The sequence below is a fragment of the Sorex araneus genome, chromosome X (assembly GCF_027595985.1).
Source record: "Sorex araneus isolate mSorAra2 chromosome X, mSorAra2.pri, whole genome shotgun sequence".
Classification (NCBI taxonomy): Eukaryota; Metazoa; Chordata; class Mammalia; order Eulipotyphla; family Soricidae; genus Sorex; species Sorex araneus.
Window position 1 is genome coordinate 31,243,442 of NC_073313.1, and position 19,176 is coordinate 31,262,617.

At 43.2% G+C, this 19,176-nt stretch overlaps 1 protein-coding gene across 3 annotated transcripts in view; it reads left to right on the forward strand.

The window, feature by feature from the left end:
• The window catches only part of GK (glycerol kinase), an 81,988-nt gene that overhangs the window by 17,116 nt on the left and 45,696 nt on the right, over positions 1–19,176 (forward strand). For all 3 annotated transcript variants that reach the window (XM_055122395.1, XM_055122397.1, XM_055122396.1), the window contains exon 4: positions 8,573–8,650. In XM_055122395.1, the coding sequence (XP_054978370.1) occupies positions 8,573–8,650 (78 nt within the window). The remainder of the gene's footprint in view (positions 1–8,572; positions 8,651–19,176) is intronic.

Below are 19,176 nucleotides of genomic sequence, written 5' to 3' on the forward strand. Positions count from 1 at the left end.
CAGCTTTAACAATCTAAACAGCATGAACATATTAAGAGGCACTCAGTAGCACACTTTTGTCAAAACATCCATTGCCAAAGACACAAATAGTCTAGGTTCTATTCTAGAATAGCCTAGCCATGCGTAGAGTGTACTTTCTGTAATAAACTAATTTTGACATCATTTCTGCGTCTTACAGGTAAGGTAGACAGCATTGTGTTGGCTCTCTGAACCCACTTAGATACTACTTATTTTTCTTCTGTTTTTTAGTGTCTGTACAGTAGACCCAAAGCTCTTATCCTGACTTGTCTTCTACTTGTACTATTTGGCCTGTCAGACTAATGAGCACACATCTCTCCTCTTCACTCCTCTACCTGATTATTAGGAAACCTGTACCTGCACCAAGGTGACCCAGCACTTTTTTGCCAACAACTGGAGTCCTCTGAGCAAGGAAGAGAACATTCCTTAAATTCTGATAGGCCAGAGCAGGAGTGCTGAAAGTTTTCCCAGGTTATTTGAGTTGGTACTGCCAAGGGCCCAGCTTTTATTTGTTTATAGAGCACAGACTGCAAATTCTGGTTTTGCAACAGCAAGGTTTTGCAACAGGGAGCCATATGTCTCTTATGGAGTATTCTGGCCCCCCAGAATATTCCAAGGGTGCTCCATAGCATAGACTGGGGGGCAACTAAAAGAATGGGAGCACAGAAGTAAATAAAAGTCAAAAGGGGGCCATAGTGAGAAGAATATTGAGAAACAATCTGCAAGGGATTTTCCATCATCTAGACTTAGTTGCTAATGAAAGGCATTTATCACTGGTTAGATACCATGGAAGCATCTTCCCCCCTACATCCTTTTTACTTGAGCATTTTTACTTGAGCATAGTGATAACCTCACAAGCCATTTCAACTTGTAGTTCCAAGAGCTTTTTCGTGCAAAGAGTGATACATTTCTACTTTTCTCTGGTCAACCTTAACAGAGTTCTTCATAGCTGGTAGTTCTTTCAAGAAATTCATTTCATGTGCTTAAGTGACAGAGTGGGAGCCCTGGCAAGCACATGTGCAAGCACTGAGTACTGGAGCCCAGCGTGTGAGCACTTGGTCATGTGTTTGGTTCAAAGTGTCCCTGTCCATTGGAAAGCTGGTTGAGTTCCAAAGCCTGCGTGCAGCAGTGCCTCCAAAATTCACAGGAGCCCAAGCTAAATTTAACAGGCTGCTGGTTTCTAATGGGTTTAAAGAGAGTAGGCCGGTTCTTGGCTTGGGAAAACAAAACAAAACAAATCCGAAGAATACTGCATTCTCCGATCCATTCTTTCACGTGTGATTCAAGCAAATTACAACACAAATGTGTGCAAAGCTGAGTGTATGAATTTCCCCACTATTCGTACTCTAGGGACCAAAAGTAGTTATCTCAGTCTTAGAGAAAAGGGGAGCCCCAACATCCCTTCCTTGCCTGCTTCTTCTAACCCAATAAATTCAGACTTCTTTCTCGGGGGTCTCAGAAAGGCACCTGTACCCCAAGTAGCTTTCAGTGGGATCCACATCTCACTTGTGATTGTTATAAGGGGGGGTGTAAGCTCATGTTTCATAGAGGATGTTTCCTTTATCTTTGTATTTTTTTCTTTTTTTTTTGTCCACCCCTGACAGTGGTCGTATGTGAGATACCAGGATTTAAAAAAAATTATTAAGGCTGCAGCCTTTTGTTAGGCTAATGCTTAAACTTTGTGTTATCAAAGACTTTTCTTAATGTACCTGTTCAGGGCTGGAGCGATAGCATAGTGGGTAGGGCGCTTGCTTGGCACACACCCGACCCGGGTTCGATTCTCAGCATCCCATATGGTCCCCTGAGCACCGCCAGGAGTGATTCCTGAGTGCAGAGCCAGGAGTAACCCCTGAGCACCACCGGGTATGACCCAAAAAGGGAAAAAAAAAGAAACAACAGAAAAAAAAACCCAAAATACGTATCTGTTCACAAGGCAGTTTTTTGAAGGGTTGATGGTGTTGGGGTCACACCCAGCAAGTGTTCAGGGGCCATACCTGGCTCTGTGCTCAGGAGAAAACCCTGCTGGTGCCCAGCAACCATATGTGGCTCAAGGGTTCCCCCCCAAATTACAACTAACTTTTATTGTTTTTTTTTTATTGAATCAGTGTGAGATAGACCCTTACAAAGCTGTTCATGATTAGGTTCGAGTCATTCCAACACCCGTCCTTCCACCACTGGACATTTCCCAGCACCAGTGTCCCCAACTTCCCTTCCATCACTCCCACCCAACCTCCAGCCTGCCTCTCCATCAGGCACTTCTCTCTTTTCCTCTCTCTCTTTCTCCCTCCTTCCCCCCTTCTCTCAAGACCATTACTGCTCTATCCAATCTATATCCAATCTATAATACAGAATTCTACCAACACAACAATTAACATCAGAAAATATTTCCAAAAGATGTTTTCTACATGTGTATTCTTCCCGTAGCGGAAGTGCGTGGGCCATATCTGACTACATGCAGGTATCCCTCCTGGCTCTGCGCAGGGGACCATTTGCGGTACCAGGCATTGAATTGGGGTTGGGTGTGTGCAAGGCAAGTGCTTTACCCACTCTACTCTCTCTCTGGCCCAAAACAATTTCACAGGTTTTGGTTTCTTGGCATCACAGCCAGTGATACAGAGGGCTGACTCCTGACTCTGCTCAGTTATTATTCCTGGTGCTGCTGAGGGACCATATTGCAGTACCGGGCATCAAACTGGAGTTGGCCTTTTGCAAGGCAAGCACTTCACTGGCTGGTCTATCTCTAGCTCCTCTACATGCATTTTGTTGTGTTTCTTTTTTTTAAATGGGGACTTGATTTTGGGCCAAATCCAGGGATCTTGGGGGTTACTCTTGTCTCTCCACTCAGAAATCACTCTTGGCAGTGCTCAGAGGGACCATATGGGTGCCAGGAATTGAACCTGGGTTGGCTGTATGCAAGGGTGGTAACTTGCCCACTATGCTGTTATTCTGGTCTCAATATTCAGCAAAATTGACTCCAAAATTTTGAAGGTGGAATTTCAGTATTTCATTTTACAAATAACAATGGAGAGGAATACTTCCCCTCAGAAAATACTTAGGTGAAATATCAAAACCTGCCGTATACAAGATCAATGCATTGAGTTTTATTTGTTAGTGGTTATAATGGGCTGGAGCGATAGCACAGCAGTAGAGTGTTCGCCTTTCACGCGGCCGACCCATGTTCGATTCCTCCGCCCCTCTGAGAGCCAGCAAGCTACCTAGAGTATCTCGCCTGTACGGCAGAGCCTGGCAAGCTACCCATGGAGTATTTGATATGCGATATGCAAAAAAAAAACCTAACAATAAGTCTCACAATGAGAGACATTAGTGGTGCCTGCTTGAACCACTTGATGAGCAAGGGGATGACAATGACAGTGACCATGGTTATAATATTGGTAACTTGAACACTGAGAGTACAGGAATACACACCGCCCCCTTTATGCATTAACGTATATATTTCTAAAGTAGACCCGTGGAGAAGGGTAGAGAGACTATGTTATTTTGCGAAAGGAGGGAATTAAAATTAGGACATAATATGTGCTGGGGGGAGTCAGACCAGGGGTCTTTGGAAAGCATAGAGAATTCCCCAGACTGCAGAGATTGTTCATCAGGCCTAGCACAGGCCTTGCAGGCTAAAGAGGTCTATGTTTGATGATCCCTGGCACCACAGGGCTCGCCTGAGAACCCCTGGGTGTGCCCCCACCCATATAGAGAATTGCAGGGTAAAAATAATGAGAAGCTAGAACAAAGGGAAAAGGTCAAAGGCCAGGCAGGAGACCTGTGATCCTGAGGAGAAAACTAGCAATACGGTGCCTGGAAGAGAATTTGAGAAGCTCTTTCACTGGACTTTGGTCCTCTGCGTGATTAGCAGGTGTCCTCGGTATGAGGGGAATGACACTAAAGTCTAGGGGAAAGAAGGGAGTGGTCAGGGAGGAACCTATGGCCAAAGAATCCGCTCGAAATAGCTCTGGATTCCATTCTACATCAGAGTTCGAATCACCCAATAAGGAAATGGAGCAGGTGAAGCATAAAACAGGGGCTTAAGGGGCTGCACCTTGGCAGGCTGCCCCCTGATTGCCGGAGAATTAAGGGAGTGGGGTAGGACAGATGGAGGGGACTGTGAATTGATTGTGAAGCCATCTGCAATTACACTAAAGCTACCATGTTTATGGCACTCCACTTTATGTATTTGTGGGTTTGGGGCCCTATGGGGCTGGAGCTTCAGCACAGTGGTACAGCGTTTGCCTTGCACACAGCTGACCCGGGTTCGCTTCCTCTGCCCCTCTAGTAGAGCCTGGCAAGCTCCCGAGAGTATCCCGCTCACACAGCAGAGCCTGGCAAGCTACCTGTGGTGTATTTGATATGCCAAAAACAGTAACAGCAAGTCTCACAATGGAGACGTTACTGGTGCCCACTCGAGCCAATAGATGAGCAACGGGATGACAGTGATAGTGGGTCCTACGCGCGGGTGCTCTGGGGCTACTTCAGGCTCTGTGTGGTGGTTGCCTCTGGGAGTGCTTAGGAACCAGCACCTGCCATGTGCTCAGTACACAAAGTTCTGTCCCCAGCACTGTAGCACTGTCATCCAGTTGCTCATCGGTTTGCTCGAGTGGGCACCAGTCATGTCTCTCCATTGTGAGACTTGTTACTGTTTTTAGCATATCCAATTCGCCACGGGTAGCTTGCCAGGTTCTGCTATTCAGGCAGGATACTCTCGGTAGCTTGCCGGGCTCTCCGAGAGGGATGGAGGAATCGAATCTGGGTCAGCCACATGCAAGGCAGACACCCTACCGCTGTGCTATTGCTCCAGTCTTCTCTCCACAGCACTCTGCTTTATTTTTCCCACCTTCGGTGTCATTTGTCGAGGATGGGGTTGTGGCACCTGGCTGTGGTGCATTCAAGGGAGTCCCACACTAGGCTGTGGTGCTTGTAGTTAGCCACAGTGGGGACCAAAGTTTGTGCTTAACACTAGCCAGTGCTTGCACTCATTCTCGAAGCACACAAGTCACGGGGGCGGGGTGGAGGTGGCGGAGTTTTTGTGATATGTACACACACAGTATGTACACAAGGTCACCCTGGATCTCACACTTCACTGTCACTGTCATCCCGTTGCTCATCGATTTGTTTGAGCAGGCACCAGTAACGTTTCTAATTGTGAGACTTATTGTTACTGGTTTTTGGCATATTGAATACGCTACGGGTAGCTTGCCAGGCTCTGCCGTGTGGGCGCGATACTCGAGGTAGTTTGCAGGGCTCTCCAAGAGGGGTGGAGAAATTGAACATGGGTCAGCTGCATGAAAGCCGAATGCCCTACCGCTGTGCTATCGCTCCAGCCCGGTCTCACACTTAGTTTTCTTTTTTTTAGTTACAGTGCTCTACGGGGATCACACCTCTTTTGGGGGTGCTCATGCCCACCAGACTCTGGTGCAGTCAGAAATTGCTTGCAGGACTTGGGATCACATGTGACACACCAAGGGTTTGAACCCATGACCATATGCTTGCTAGGCAGTTACTTGAAGCCCCAGCACTATTCCTCTGGGTTGTTTCCTCTGACACTGTTTTAAGTCCTTGCTGAGGTTCCACTGAGGTCTCAGGTCTCTTTTATACCCAGAGTGAGAAATTATTCTCTGATCTGCTTAGCTCAGTACCATTTTCTGCATCCATGATTCCACTCTCTTCCTCAGCGGTAACAGCGGCAGCAAAGTAAATAACATACATTGAGGACTTCATATGGGCCACGCACTTTGCAATATGAAATAGCTCAGGGTTTCCTCACTGCATGATTTTCTGCATTCTGTGGATGATAAAACTGAGACCAAGAATCACATTGCTAACAGTGATTCCTGGTGGTGCTGGGCCGGGGGCACAGGAGGTGCTGGGGATTGAACCAGTGGTCCAAGGCCACCACCTTCACCTTTATTGTCACCTTCATCTTTGAGGCCTCTATCTGGATCTGATCTCTATCTCCTACTGACTAGGGAAGTCATAGTCCCTTGCCTTGCTGGAGGCAGCTTCTACCACCGGTGTATTAACCCCATCCCCTCCTGTCCTGACCAGGATCTACGTGCCCTTGAGTCCCAGCCACCAGCTACCCTACAGTCTTTTTTCCTCTTCTACTTTATCCCTACAAATGCACACACATCTTCTGTCTTGAAACATCTCCTATCTTCTTCCTTTTACCCATACTACCCACTACTACAAGTTTCCGTGGAGTAGACACACAATTAGCTCTGCCTTTAGAAAAGGTATTTAGTAAAATAAGTAATTATACAATTGAGAAATGCAGTGAATAAATATTGTATAGAACAGGGAAATGCTCAGCCCCCCTCATATCTGTTGTTTGTCAGAATAGTCCTATTGTGTTTTGTTCAGTCTGTGCAATTAGATAAGGACAGAGAACTGTGGTTCTGAAGAGCCAGTGAGAGAGAGAGAGAGAGAGAGAGAGAGAGAGAAAGAGAGAGAGAGAGAAGCAGCATCTGCTACAGGGGCAGGCCGGAGTATGGGGCACGATGGGAAGGAACCTGGGGACACTGGTGCTGGGAAATGTACACTGGTAGAGGGTTGGGTGTTGGAAAAGTGGATGACTGAAACCTAATCGTGAACAGCTTTGTAAGGGTCTGTCTCAGTGATACAAAAAAAAATACATAAGATGATGGATGGATAGATAAAACAGGTATAATAATCAACTACCGCTAACTGCCAGTTATGTGGCATTCTTGATATCTTCTGGAAATTGAAAAACCTTACGTCAAACTTTTTGCTCCACCTCTGCTAAGCTTCTGGTTTCTCATTTGTGAAGCAAGCAAAAGAAAAATAGAATCTCTCTCATGTTTGCATGAGTTTAAATAAAATACACCTTGTGCACAACAAAAATGAGAGCCAGTGAGAAGACTTGAAAAATTTTACTGGAGTGGTACTATGACTATTAGGGCAGTTGTCTTGCATGAGGCTGACTCAGGTTCAATCACGGGCATTCCCTGAGCACAGCCAGGAGTGATTTCTGAGTGCGGAGCCAGGAGTAACCCCCTGAGCATTGATGAGTGTGACCCAAACACACTCCCCCAAAGAAAATCAGGGACAGTTGAAGGAAATTGGATTGTTTAGCCTATCCAAGCGTAAAGAAGGCTAAAGGGACAAAATATTGGAGATTGTGGAAGACTGGTATAAGAAAGAGTCATATTCTTTTTTTTTTCTGTTTGGGTCACACCCAGTGATGCACTGGGGTCACTCCTGGCTCATGCACTCAGGAATTACCCCTCGTGGTGCTCAGGGGACCATATGGGATGCTGGGAATCGAACCCAGGTTGGCACATGCAAAGCAAATGTGCTACCCACTGTGCTATCAGTCCAGCCCCAGAAAGAATCATATTCTATGCATTACTAAAGAATATAGCTTAGGTCTACAGATACAAACTATGGAAAAGAATATCTCCTCCCTGCACTTCCCCTCCCCACAGTGACTCAGGCTTACAGATCATTGCTCACTGAGTCATACGGGTAACTTGTGGTCATCACACACCACACTTTTCGTTGCAGTGATTACATTGTGATAGTAGTGGTCACTAGCAATGACACAGTTTTTTGTAGCACTGGAGGTCCCAAATAGTACCACCAGGATTGTACCTGGCAATCAGGGTCGTACTGGAGATCAAACTCCAGGCTTCATGGGAGCAAAGGACGTTCTCCACCGCCGGGCTGACTCCAGGACCTGGGAAGGATTTTTCTTTTAAATCCTGAGGTTGTTGAAGAGAGATTTGTCTGCCACAACAGGGAGTAGGATCTGGTCATGAGACATGCTGTCTCAGTGGTCAAATGGCAGGTCATGACCAAGATGATTGAGCCCAAGAGATGATGTTGATTTTTAGAGCATTTCATGTCTGTTCTAATCTTCAATTCTGGACAAGCTCAGTCCTTTAGTTCAGTTTCTTTCCACCCTCAACTCTACGTAAAATTTATCTAGAGAATTTGAAGGAAAAAGGTCACGACTAGTCAGGGGAGTTAAACTGGAGTGTTTGGGCCAGGGCCAAGCTATGGTATTTTGGGGAGCATCTACAACTGAGGCTAACGTGCAACCAGGCCTGAGGACCTCTGATGAAGCGCAACCTGGATGGTTTGAAGAAGATGGTATGATTGAGCATTTTGCTAACAAACTATAGCCCTCGATTTGTTTATAAGCCACTAGAATCTAAAGCCATTGTATTATGGGTCCCACAAAAATAATAATGGCTGTGAGGAAAGTTCTTGCCTGTCCTTTGTGGCAGGCTACCTGGGAGCCTTTCGATGGCTATTTGGCCTGGCTACTTGTCACTGTGCTGGTAGGCAAGTGAGAAGGAATCTCTGGAAATAAAATGAAACACTTGACATTGGGCGTTCCTTTTGCCAAGGGTCACTCAAAGCACACGAGCACTCCAGAGGTTCCCAACATGTTTTCAAAGTCTGTTTAGCTGTGTCTGTGTGAGACCGAGGGGTGGGGGAAAACCACATAAAATACACAGAACTGGAGTGCAGTGTTCTTCTTTCTGCTTGTCTCATGACGGACTTCCTTCTCTTTTTCAAGCCATCGGTGTCAGTAACCAGAGGGAAACGACCTTAGTTTGGGACAAAGTGACCGGAGAACCTCTCTACAATGCCGTTGGTAAGCTGCCATGCATGTGTTTCAAGGGCAAGACCTCATTCACTTCGGAATGTCAGTAAGATATCTGACTTGAACATTCAGTTTGTTTGGGGGCCACACCCAGCGAGGTTCAGGGTTGGTTCCTTCTCATGACTCGTGACAGTGCTCGGGAGACCATGAGGAGAGCAAGGGAATGAACCCGACCGGGCTGTGTGCAGCGCAAGCAGCCTCCTCACCTCACTATTGCACTGACCTCTGATACCTGCCGTTAAATGAATGCAGTCATAGTTTCTATAATCAGATGGACCGGAAACAGGAGTTTTCTAAAAAAAAATCAGAAGTTTTGGTTTTTTTATTTTTGGGGTTATACCCGGTGATGCATAGGAGTTACTCCTGGGTCATGCACTCAGGAATTACTCCTGGTGGTGCTCGGGGGATATCCCATATAGGATACTGGGAATTGAACCCAGGTCGGCCTTGTGCAAAGCAAACGCCCTACCCACCATGCTAATGATCCAGCCCCAAATAAGTGGTTTTATATTGACCATTCCCAGCTATTTACTGACATATTTGAAATAGTGCTTTCCCAAGCGCTCCCCTTCTCTCTATCTGTATTATCAAAATGGGTGAAAGTTGTCTGAATTGTTTTATAGCCCCTACTGTTTCTGACTCAAACAGATCTTACCTCTTCTTTGCCTCAAAAATCAAACTTAAGAGTCAGGTGTATCTAAAGAGTTGGTATATGTATTCTTCTCATCTCAAACGTTGAACGGAATCTTCTGAGGTTATGAAAATGAAATCTCATGTCAGCACCTGGTACTACTCTGGTTGTTCAAGCAAGGATTCATGAGCTCAAAATTGTAAATATACCACCAGTAGGTCTCCCATGGGTATATAGTAACATCAGAGTGACAAAGTAGTATGATTTTTTAAAAAAAAAAACCCTAAAAATTAAGAAATCTCATTATTATCTTATGAGAAAGAATTTGATATGTTTGCTGTATTGGTGATACAAAATTATACTTAAGAAATGTCAAAGAATAGTGACCAAAGGTTTTATTATAACAAAGTATATCTCTTAAAACTTCACTTTGTAACTCAAGAGAAGCTTGTTTTGATGAGTACTACAATTGTACTAAACTAGTTTCCAGGAGAGCTTTATTTAAAAGATGAACAATGTTAGCCAATTTCTTATTCTAGTAAGGGTTTTATTTTCCCTTGGGAAGGGAAGGGCCTACTCAAGGGAACAGAAAGTTCTTGTTAAACACTAAACTTTGAATTGTAAAAATTACAACTTTGGACTTTGAGTTGCCTTTTTGAAAAAATGCAACTAGATTAGTGTAAGATATGCTTATAGTGGAGGATGTGAGTAAACATTTTATCAGACTTCTGATTTATTATTTCCTCATTTCCTTTTCTGTTTCTCGGATGTTCAAGAGAAAATGTTGACTAAGATAGTTCCACTTTTAGAAAGTGATTAGTGCGAATCCCTGATACTAACTTGAGACCATGAAGGGCCAATTCTGGAAGTAAGGTAAATTGAAAATATAGTAAACATAAACAATAGAAATCTCACAGGAATCCACCTTAGTTTTAAAGAATTTTCACTCTGGTCTAAGGTGATCTGCAACTAACTGTTAATGCTTACATTATTTTCCTTATCAAGACAAAAGTAAGAAACATTTCTGGGATGTGTATTATATATACTTGTGTGTTCGTCCATGTGTCCATGTATGAAACCTAAGGCCTCACACTGGAAAGACAAATACTCTGCCATTGAGATACATCTCAGCCCAAGAAGATTGTTCTATTGGAAAATTATTTTAGTACTAGATATATTGGACTATAAAGAAGTGAGTATATAGAAAAGTACATGAGCTTTTAAAATATAATGTATAGTACCTATAAAAATTACCAGGGGTTGAGATATATGCTTCGTATGGAGGCGGCCTGGGTTTGGCCCCTAAGCACTGGTGGGTATGGTCCTGAAAGTAATAATAATAACCAGATATATAAAAAAGATAATAAATAACCAATAGGAACAATGCTCATATAAACATCTTCATACTAGAATAATCAGATAGTTTAAAGAACTGTAATCAGGCGAAGGAATTCACTGACATGATGTATTACCTTAGTAATACACTAGGCCTTTAAAAATGAAAATCCTAGGGCCCATGAGATAGTACAGTGATTGAGATAACATGCCTTGCACGTAGTTGACACTGGAAGATAAATTATTAAACTGCAAGAAGGCAAAACAGAACATTAGATTTTGTGACAACAGCTTATAAAGGGCAGAAAAGGATTCATAAGGAACATAGGCTAACATGAAAGTTCATCATTTGTGTAATTGGAATGCCAGAAGGACAGAGAAAATGGCAACATTGGAAAAAGCGATGGATGAAAGAAATCATACCACAAAGTGAAAAATACCTTGAGCCCATGAGGATAAAGAGAAGATCATGTGTATAGTAAAAACTGAAGATAAAATGAAACGTTTGGGGGCTTCAGTGATAGGATAGTAGGTAGGGCATTGACTGACCCAGGTTCCATCCCTATAATCCCATGTGGTCCCCCAGCTAATGCACAAAGTAATTCTGGCTTGCAGAGCCAGGACTACACCCTGAGCACCACCAGGTGTGCCTTCCCACTGTAGTAAAAAACAAACCTTAGGCGGCAGATAGAACTGTCCTGAGACTAAGACTTAGTTTATTTTGGTTGGGGGTCCATCTAGTACCCAGGAGCTATTTGGGATCAGTGTATGGAGGTTTCTTCAGGCAATGCTTGGGGGAACTCAGTGGTGCCCAAAATTGACTTGGGTGCTAAATCTGGGACCTCTTTGATTTCGAATCACTATTTGCAAACCCTCAGAGTACACAATAATAGGTAGTATGTAGATCAAGCTAAGTGATTTCTTATGAATAAAAGTAAAGCATTGTAATGTTCAAAGTAAAGAATGACAATAGAGCAACTGGAGTCCACATTAGGTATATGGGGTACATGGAGTTAGTGTTTGGATATGCTTGTGTTGTCAACAATGCATGTTGTAATCTCTAGGGTAAGTAAAGATCGATATTTAATTAACACAATTATAAAGGGGAAATGGAGTGATTTTTGAAATCTAGAAAGGAAAGAAGCATGAAGGTAGAAAGGAAACAAAAGCATTTAAATACAAACATGTAAGGAATTATATTTAGAAGGACAAGGACAGGACATGAATACTCTTCATGTCCTGTCCATGAACTATACTTTTCAGAGTAATTCAGCAAAGATGTTAAGTGAGAATGTTAACGATTTGATGGGTTCAGTGCATGGAGACAGATTAGAAGCAGAAGGGGCAAATGGGAGTCCTTGTGGGATGCGGTACAACCTGCATAGTTACAGATTTTTTAATTTGTTTTGATTTTATTTGTGGGGGGGGGGTTAAGGGCATACCTGGCAGTACTCACTCATGACTTACGCCTGAATCTGTTCTCAGTGATCACTTATGCAGTTGTTTAGGATCCAGTATGCGGTAGCAGGTTGCAACTCTCAGTGTAAGCACCATATCCTCTCTCTTCTACCCATACTGCATGTTGTAAACTGGATAGGTCGTATAGGTCCTAAAGATGACAAAATACATAATAGGGCTACAAGATGCTTAGCCTGAAAGAACAGAAGGTTATGAAGCATTGTTTAAGGGTGCCAACCTGGGAGAAAAAAAACCCAGCTTTCTTGTCTTGAAGAAGATGAGTATTGGACTTAAAATCTAAGTTCATTTCTGGACAATTTGAAATATGTTTCTTTTATGAAGATAATGTTCAAGATGTAGGCCTATTAATCGCATAAAAATTATCTCTTTTTAAATGAATTCACCTGAAAAGTGAGTAAAATTAATCCAAAATAAGTGTAAATGTCTTGATTTGCCAAGTTCAATGATGACCTGAGCCATGTCCTTACAAACCAGCCAGGCTTTTTCTGTGCCCCAATAGGTTGAGGGTAGAAATTTGGGATTCTGGAGAAAAGGGAATTAAAGAGTTGAGAGCAGAAAGCAGTGGGAAGAGAAACCATGGAGTAATAACAGGAATAAATTCAGCTTCCAATTTCAATTTTTATCCAGGAAAACAGTACAGTGTCATCTCCATGGAAGTCTTCAGTTGAGAATGTCATAGTAAACCTTTAATAGCTTTATCTGCAAACAACACAGGATGGTGGGGTTACTAGACACAGAAAATCATTTTCACATAAAATTGTCTATAAGCTTCTTTGTTAATATCTGTCTCTTGTTTTTTTGTTTGTTTTTGGTTTTTGTTTTTTTTTTTAACTTTGGGTCAAACTGGGTGATGCTCAAGGGTTACTCCTGGCTCATACACTCAGGAATTACTCCTTGCAGTGCTCGGGGGACCATATGGGATGCTGGAAATCCAACCTGGGTCTGCTGCATGAAGGCAAATGCCCTACTCGTTGTGCTATCAATCCAGCCCCATCAGTCTCTTGGTTTATACATTTTTTCTCATTGTTTACTTCCTTCTGTTTTGTCAATCTGTGTCAGTCTAGTCCTGTCTTTTTTTTTTCTTTTTTTATTTGCTCACTAATTATACTCAATATTAATAATATACCAGAGAAAGAAAATAGTTTATATTTACCTTTTAAAAATACCTTTTGTATGGCCCCCTTTTAGAATGCAGGGGTCTTGTTTTTGTTCTTGGTTGTTTTTTTTTGTTTTGTTTTTTTTCTTTTTCGTCACACCCAGCATTTCTCAGGGGTTACTCCTGGCTCTGAATTACTCTCGGTGGTGCTTGGGGGATTATATGAGATGTCGGGGATCGAACCTGGTTTGGTCCCATGTAACGCAAAGGAACTCCCCGCTGTACTACCGCTCTGGCCCTGGAGAGATCTTTATAAAGCATTCGGCTACCTTACTCGCCACAGGACAGAGACTAGAATTTTAGGATGTTGTTTGTTGGACATGAAAATAGGCTTGTTGAAGAAGTTACAGGCTGAGAGAGCGTATTTATTTTTGCTTATTGTGAATGTATATTTTGTTTATTGGCATCTTTGATAAAGCAGATATAATTTTAAGCTTAGGAGAGTAATTTGAATGGGTCCCTAGTGATATAATTAACGTGTTTTTAAAGGTTTCACAGTTTGGGAACATATGTGTTAATTCTATGAAGATCAGTGGAAAAATTGGTGTGATGTGTTGGGTAAAGAAGTTTCACTTTGCCTTGCCATTTCCCAATCCGTGTGCCAGGACACAGTTACCTTCTCTGAGGATCTTCCTGGTAGATTACAGGTGGCTTTTGGGCCCGAGTCTGATTCCTTTTGTCTTCCTCTATCTAGTACTCTTCTCTCCCCATCTTATTTAGCATTATCTTCATCAATGTTCTTTTTTAGAATAGGTTCCCTCCACTTCCCCCACCCGCCATTCCATTTTCCAAAGTGTTTCTATCCCAATCCTTCCATCCTTCATTAGCAATCAACATACCTTGCTGTCTTCTAGGAGTTATTGAAAATAGATTTGAAAGCCCAGAAGTGTCTCAGTGGTAGCGAGCATGCCTGGCGTGTGGGGTCCTCAGCTAGATTCTCAGTGTTCTCAAAAGTAGTTTGAGTCTACTACACTCACAGGCCAAATTCATAAACACATAATAACCCAAATAGTTTTAATACAGAGCAGGGGAATGCTTATCAGTTATAGGCATGTTGGTAGGCACATTAATTTTTCTTTTTATATTTTGGGGCCAAACCCAGGAGTGCTCAGGCTTACTCATGGTTCTGTGCTCAGGGGTCCCTCCTGATAGGCTGGGGGAACATTTGCGCTGCTGGGGATCAATCCTAGGTCAGCCACATGGAAGGCAAGTACCTTGCCCACTGTGCCCGGATAGAAGACTTTTACCTATGTAACAAGACCTCTGAATTAAAAAACTCTCCGTCTCTGACCTACTTTTCTGTAGGTAAGTGGTACTGAAGATTTATTTTTTGGTGGGGGGTATTTGGGCCAAATCCAGCAATGCTCAGGGGTTACTCCTGGCTCGGCACTAGAGAATTACTTTTGGCGGTGCTCCAGGGACTATATGAAGTGCCAGGGATCTAACCTGGAGTTGGCTGCATACAAGGCAAACACCCTATCTGTTGTACTATCATTCTGGCCCCGTATTGGAGAGTTTTCCTTTTCTAAGACGATGGATGAAAATTCTTTATGGCAAGTAACTCATGTAGAGTATTACAGGTTTCTTCTTTATTATTTGGCTTTTTTCCACACCTAGTAGTGCTCAGGAGGTACTCCCGGACCTGCTCAGGAGACAGTCAGGGATGCCTTGAACAAATCCCCGTTGGTCATGTGCAAGGCAAGTGCCGTACTTGCTGTACTATCTCTGGCCCCTACGATTTTAATGTTGCTCATCATCTTTTTGCCTTTACTTTTTCTCCCTACTAGTTAACCCTGGACCAGTGATTAAACCTGTGTATTCACCGCTTGCAATCTGAAGGAACTTGAGCTCCTCTGTCTTTGTTGCAACTGAGTAATGTTCCATGGCATCAAAATATCTAAAAACCTGAAACATTTCCCATTTCACAACAAGGCATAATTCTGCTTTCCTGGTTTTGCTTTAAGAAGAAATAGGTTTTTTCCCTTTCCTTAATCTAGAATATTGAGTTTATTTTTCATTAGTACCAGGCTTTTGTAACACGGTTCTTTGAAAACCTTTGAAGACCATTATCTCTGGGTAGAGGAATGTTGTGATTGGGTGATGATTGAAGTCTTCCACCTGGCCAGGGATATCAAAACAAAGTAAATTATATTTCGACTTTGAGGCTTCCAGTTTCTCAGATTTCTTCATATTCTGGTTAATACGTGAATCCATCGTAACTCGACCTGGGCCTTGGAGGTTTTAAGTTTTCATTCAGAATCTGGATGAAGTCTCAGCTATTCCACTTATTTCAGCCAGTGCCTATGCTCTTGATAGCTCAAGAGAAATCACAGTACTTAGTCCTTAAAGCCTTGAGATAGAGATTGATGAATCCATGTAGGGTCCTTCAAACAGTACCTGGAGATGTTTCAGTGAGTGTAAACTGTGCCATTATTCTGGACTCGCTGTTGGCCTTTTAAATCTGGGAATGACTGATGAAAGGGTTGGTTGCTATACAAAAGGTTTTACTGTGAGAAATGCAGAGACTACCTAAAAGGATACACATCAGGCCATCATTAGCATGTATTCCCCAAGAACTGAAATACATGTATGCGTATACATATAATGTGTATTTTATGTGTGAGCATGTCTGTATACAACAGGATAGGCATAATTTTAATGCATCCTACACCCCACTTTTCCATTGCCCTTATGTGATTACTAAAAGTGCCATCAGGTGAGTTACAGTTAGATGAGGTACAGTTAAAATTCTAATCTTATCACCTTTGCCAATGTCCTCTGCCGAGCTTAATTAATAGCTTAACTTTTGGCAACTGGTAACTCAGAGCAAATAACGGCTGTACCATTATTGTTTCTTGTGGGCAAAGCAACTCCAATAACACTTTGTGTGACTGTCAGCAGTCCTTGTTTCTGGGTGTGTTCTAGAGCCTGCAACCTCAACTTCCTCTCACTTCCTGTCAGATCAGAAGCTCCACGTAACAAGACACATCAGAGGAGATTTATTATTTGCCTTTGTTTCTAGTCAATTGAAAGTAATCTCAGTTTTCTCTAGTAGATTTGAGTCTCATTTTCTTTTTTTCCTCCTTAGAGGGAAACTTATCTTGGCCAACCAAAACAGATTTGACCAAGACTCAAGACTCACAAAAGTTTTCCTCCTCAGCCCTTTTATTTCACTACTAATTGAACTCTGGTACAGGGATGTGGTAGCATCTGCATTTATCTTCACTCCTTTCATTTTGCTGTTTTGGGGTCAATGCACAGGGGTTCCTCATGGCTCTGCTCTCAGGAATTACCCCTGGCAGTGCTCAGGGTACCATATGGGATGCTGGGGGTCAAACCACAATTGTCCCCTTGCCAGGCAAATGCACAACCAGCTGCACCAGAGCTCCAGCCCCTTTATCTTCACTCTTAAAACTTTGTTTTTAAGAATGAACTACCAGACGTTACTTGGATGTGACTTTGTTTAATGCCAATGAAAATCTCAGATCACCCAAGGTTTTTATTGTTGTCACCTATTTATTGAATGCCCCGGACCGTTTAAACCTGACTTGCTTGGTCCAAATAAGGGACATTCCTTGTTAGAACCTTGCTATTCTGTATCCTGGATGCCCCTAGCAACTTACTTTTCCGGATCATTTCAGAACTTAGAAACTGTTTTCCGTTGGACCTGCTATTGCTTTTTGGAGAGGCTGCCTTTACTTCCCGATACCATGCTAGGAAAGTACTTTCTCAAGGCCCAGTCTTCCTGTGGATGACCCCAAGCAAGGATGGTCACATCCCGTAGGTTTCCTTGCTAACACGCCCCAGGTACGTGCTCACTCACCCGTTCACACAGCCTTTGAGCTCAAGAGCTGAATGAGCCGTCCCTTAGCCAGTTGAGCTGCTTCCACAATGGTGGCACAGAGACTTTGCCAGCCCGGAAAGCATAACCCGAAGCAAGAGACAAATATTCGCCTGACCTTTGTCGAGAAGAAAATACTAAAGCAGAGACTCCAATAGGACAGCCTGCTCCATTTCCACTCTTGTCTCTTCCCTTCATTTTTTTTAAATGCTGAATTATATCGAATATTTGCTGGGGATGCTGAGGAACTATCCCCAGGGATCTACCATTTCCTAAGTAGTCAGCAAGAAAACACAGACCTTGACTCGCGCCATCCCTAGCATGAATTCCCATTATTTCTCCTAATGCTCCAGCTGCTCCAGTTATTCCTGGCCCTTCAGTTCCAGTTGCCGTTGTTCCCTCTGGCGCTTCAGATCCAGCTGCTGGCCCTTACTCAGGTATTGGTGCTCTGGCTCTCGTTCACTTCCCAGCCTGCCACTTCAGGCGAGACCGCTGCTACTAGAGCTGCATCTGATACTTGTGATGATCGTTCTCCGAAATTCCCTCCACTAGGGGCTTCGTCTTTCAGCTTGGGCGTCTTCTTGGCTTTTGGTCTCTCCTCCTGCAAATCTAATTCTGTCATCTAAACTTCTTTAATGAGTTCTGGATTCTTTTGGCTCTTAATTCAATTAATTTTGAGCATTTGTGAATTGCTTAGTAGTTTATGAACCACTGACATTTTTTCCCCCCATTGGCAGTTACACTAATTCATTCCATGTATTCTAATTGCCTTAAACTCTTGGGCTATGAAAACAAAGTAAATATTATGACAGCCTCTGTGATGATGCAGTAATGAATGGACGGAGAGATATTTTTAGACAAGACCTAGTGAAACTCGCTTATTTTACATGCAGGAACTCTAGCCCTCAAGGTCACGGTGGCTTTCTTGAGTCACATAGGTCATTGGTATCAAAGCCAGATTAGAACTTGGGTCTCCTCAATCATGTGAGTCAGGTATTTTGATTGTTTTGTGTGTGCTGGGGAGTTGTAATAGTACAATTGGTGAGTACCCCTTAACCCTGTGGAGAGCTGCAAGTTTTTATGAGGAAAGGAAAGGGCTCAAATGACCAGGGTGGTCCTTGTCAAGAGAGCTGGAGTCACCAAGTCACTGGAACCTAGGTATTCCTTAATTAGAACTGTCAACCCAAGTCCTGAAAAATGGGCCCAGTCTAATTCATTCAAATTTTCTGGGTGGTTTTTGTGTGCTTTCTAGGACTCGGGCACTGCTGTGTGTCAGTCTGTCGGTTTCTGAGTAGGGGACCCATTAAAGTCATATATTACCCCCCATGTCTACCATCCCAGTATTTCTGGGAATAAGGTTTGACCCTTGGGTCGGAAGTGATTTGTGTTCCATTAAAATGCAGAAAAAGCCTGAGCCATTGCATAAAAATTCTACAATGTTCATGTCCTTTATAATGTATGTTCATGTCTCTTTTAAAAAAATAGTACATTTCAGGGCTTTGAAGTATAGTACAGTGGGTAAGGTGCTTGCCTTTTTTGTAGCAAACCTGGGTTCTATCCGCAGCATCTCATATGGTCCCGAGTACAGAGCCAAGAGTAAACCCTGTGCATCACTGGGTGTGGCCTGCAAACTAAAATGAGCAAAACACATTTTGCATCATGTTTCTGGAAACACGTAAACAGAAATTTCACAGATTCCATTCTCCATCCTCATCATATTTTTTATCCTAAGCAATTTTTTATAACGTTTTTTTCTTTGGTTTTGTCCATACCTGCACTGACTTTCATTGTTATTGTTTTTGCCACACCCTGGCGTTACAAGGGGTCATTCTGGTTCAGGATTCAACTGCTGCTGCTACTTGGACCACAGGGGATGATGGGGACTCTCTGGCCCATTTTTGGCCGACCGGAAATGCTACCTCTCCAGCCTGTTTGGGGGCCACTCCTGGCAGTGTTCAGGGCTTCCTCCTGGCACTCAGGGATCACTTCTGGCAGGGCTTGGGAGGATGGTGTGTGGTGCCCGGGATCAGACCTGGGTCATCTGCATGCAAGGCAGTGCCCTACCCGCTTTTTTG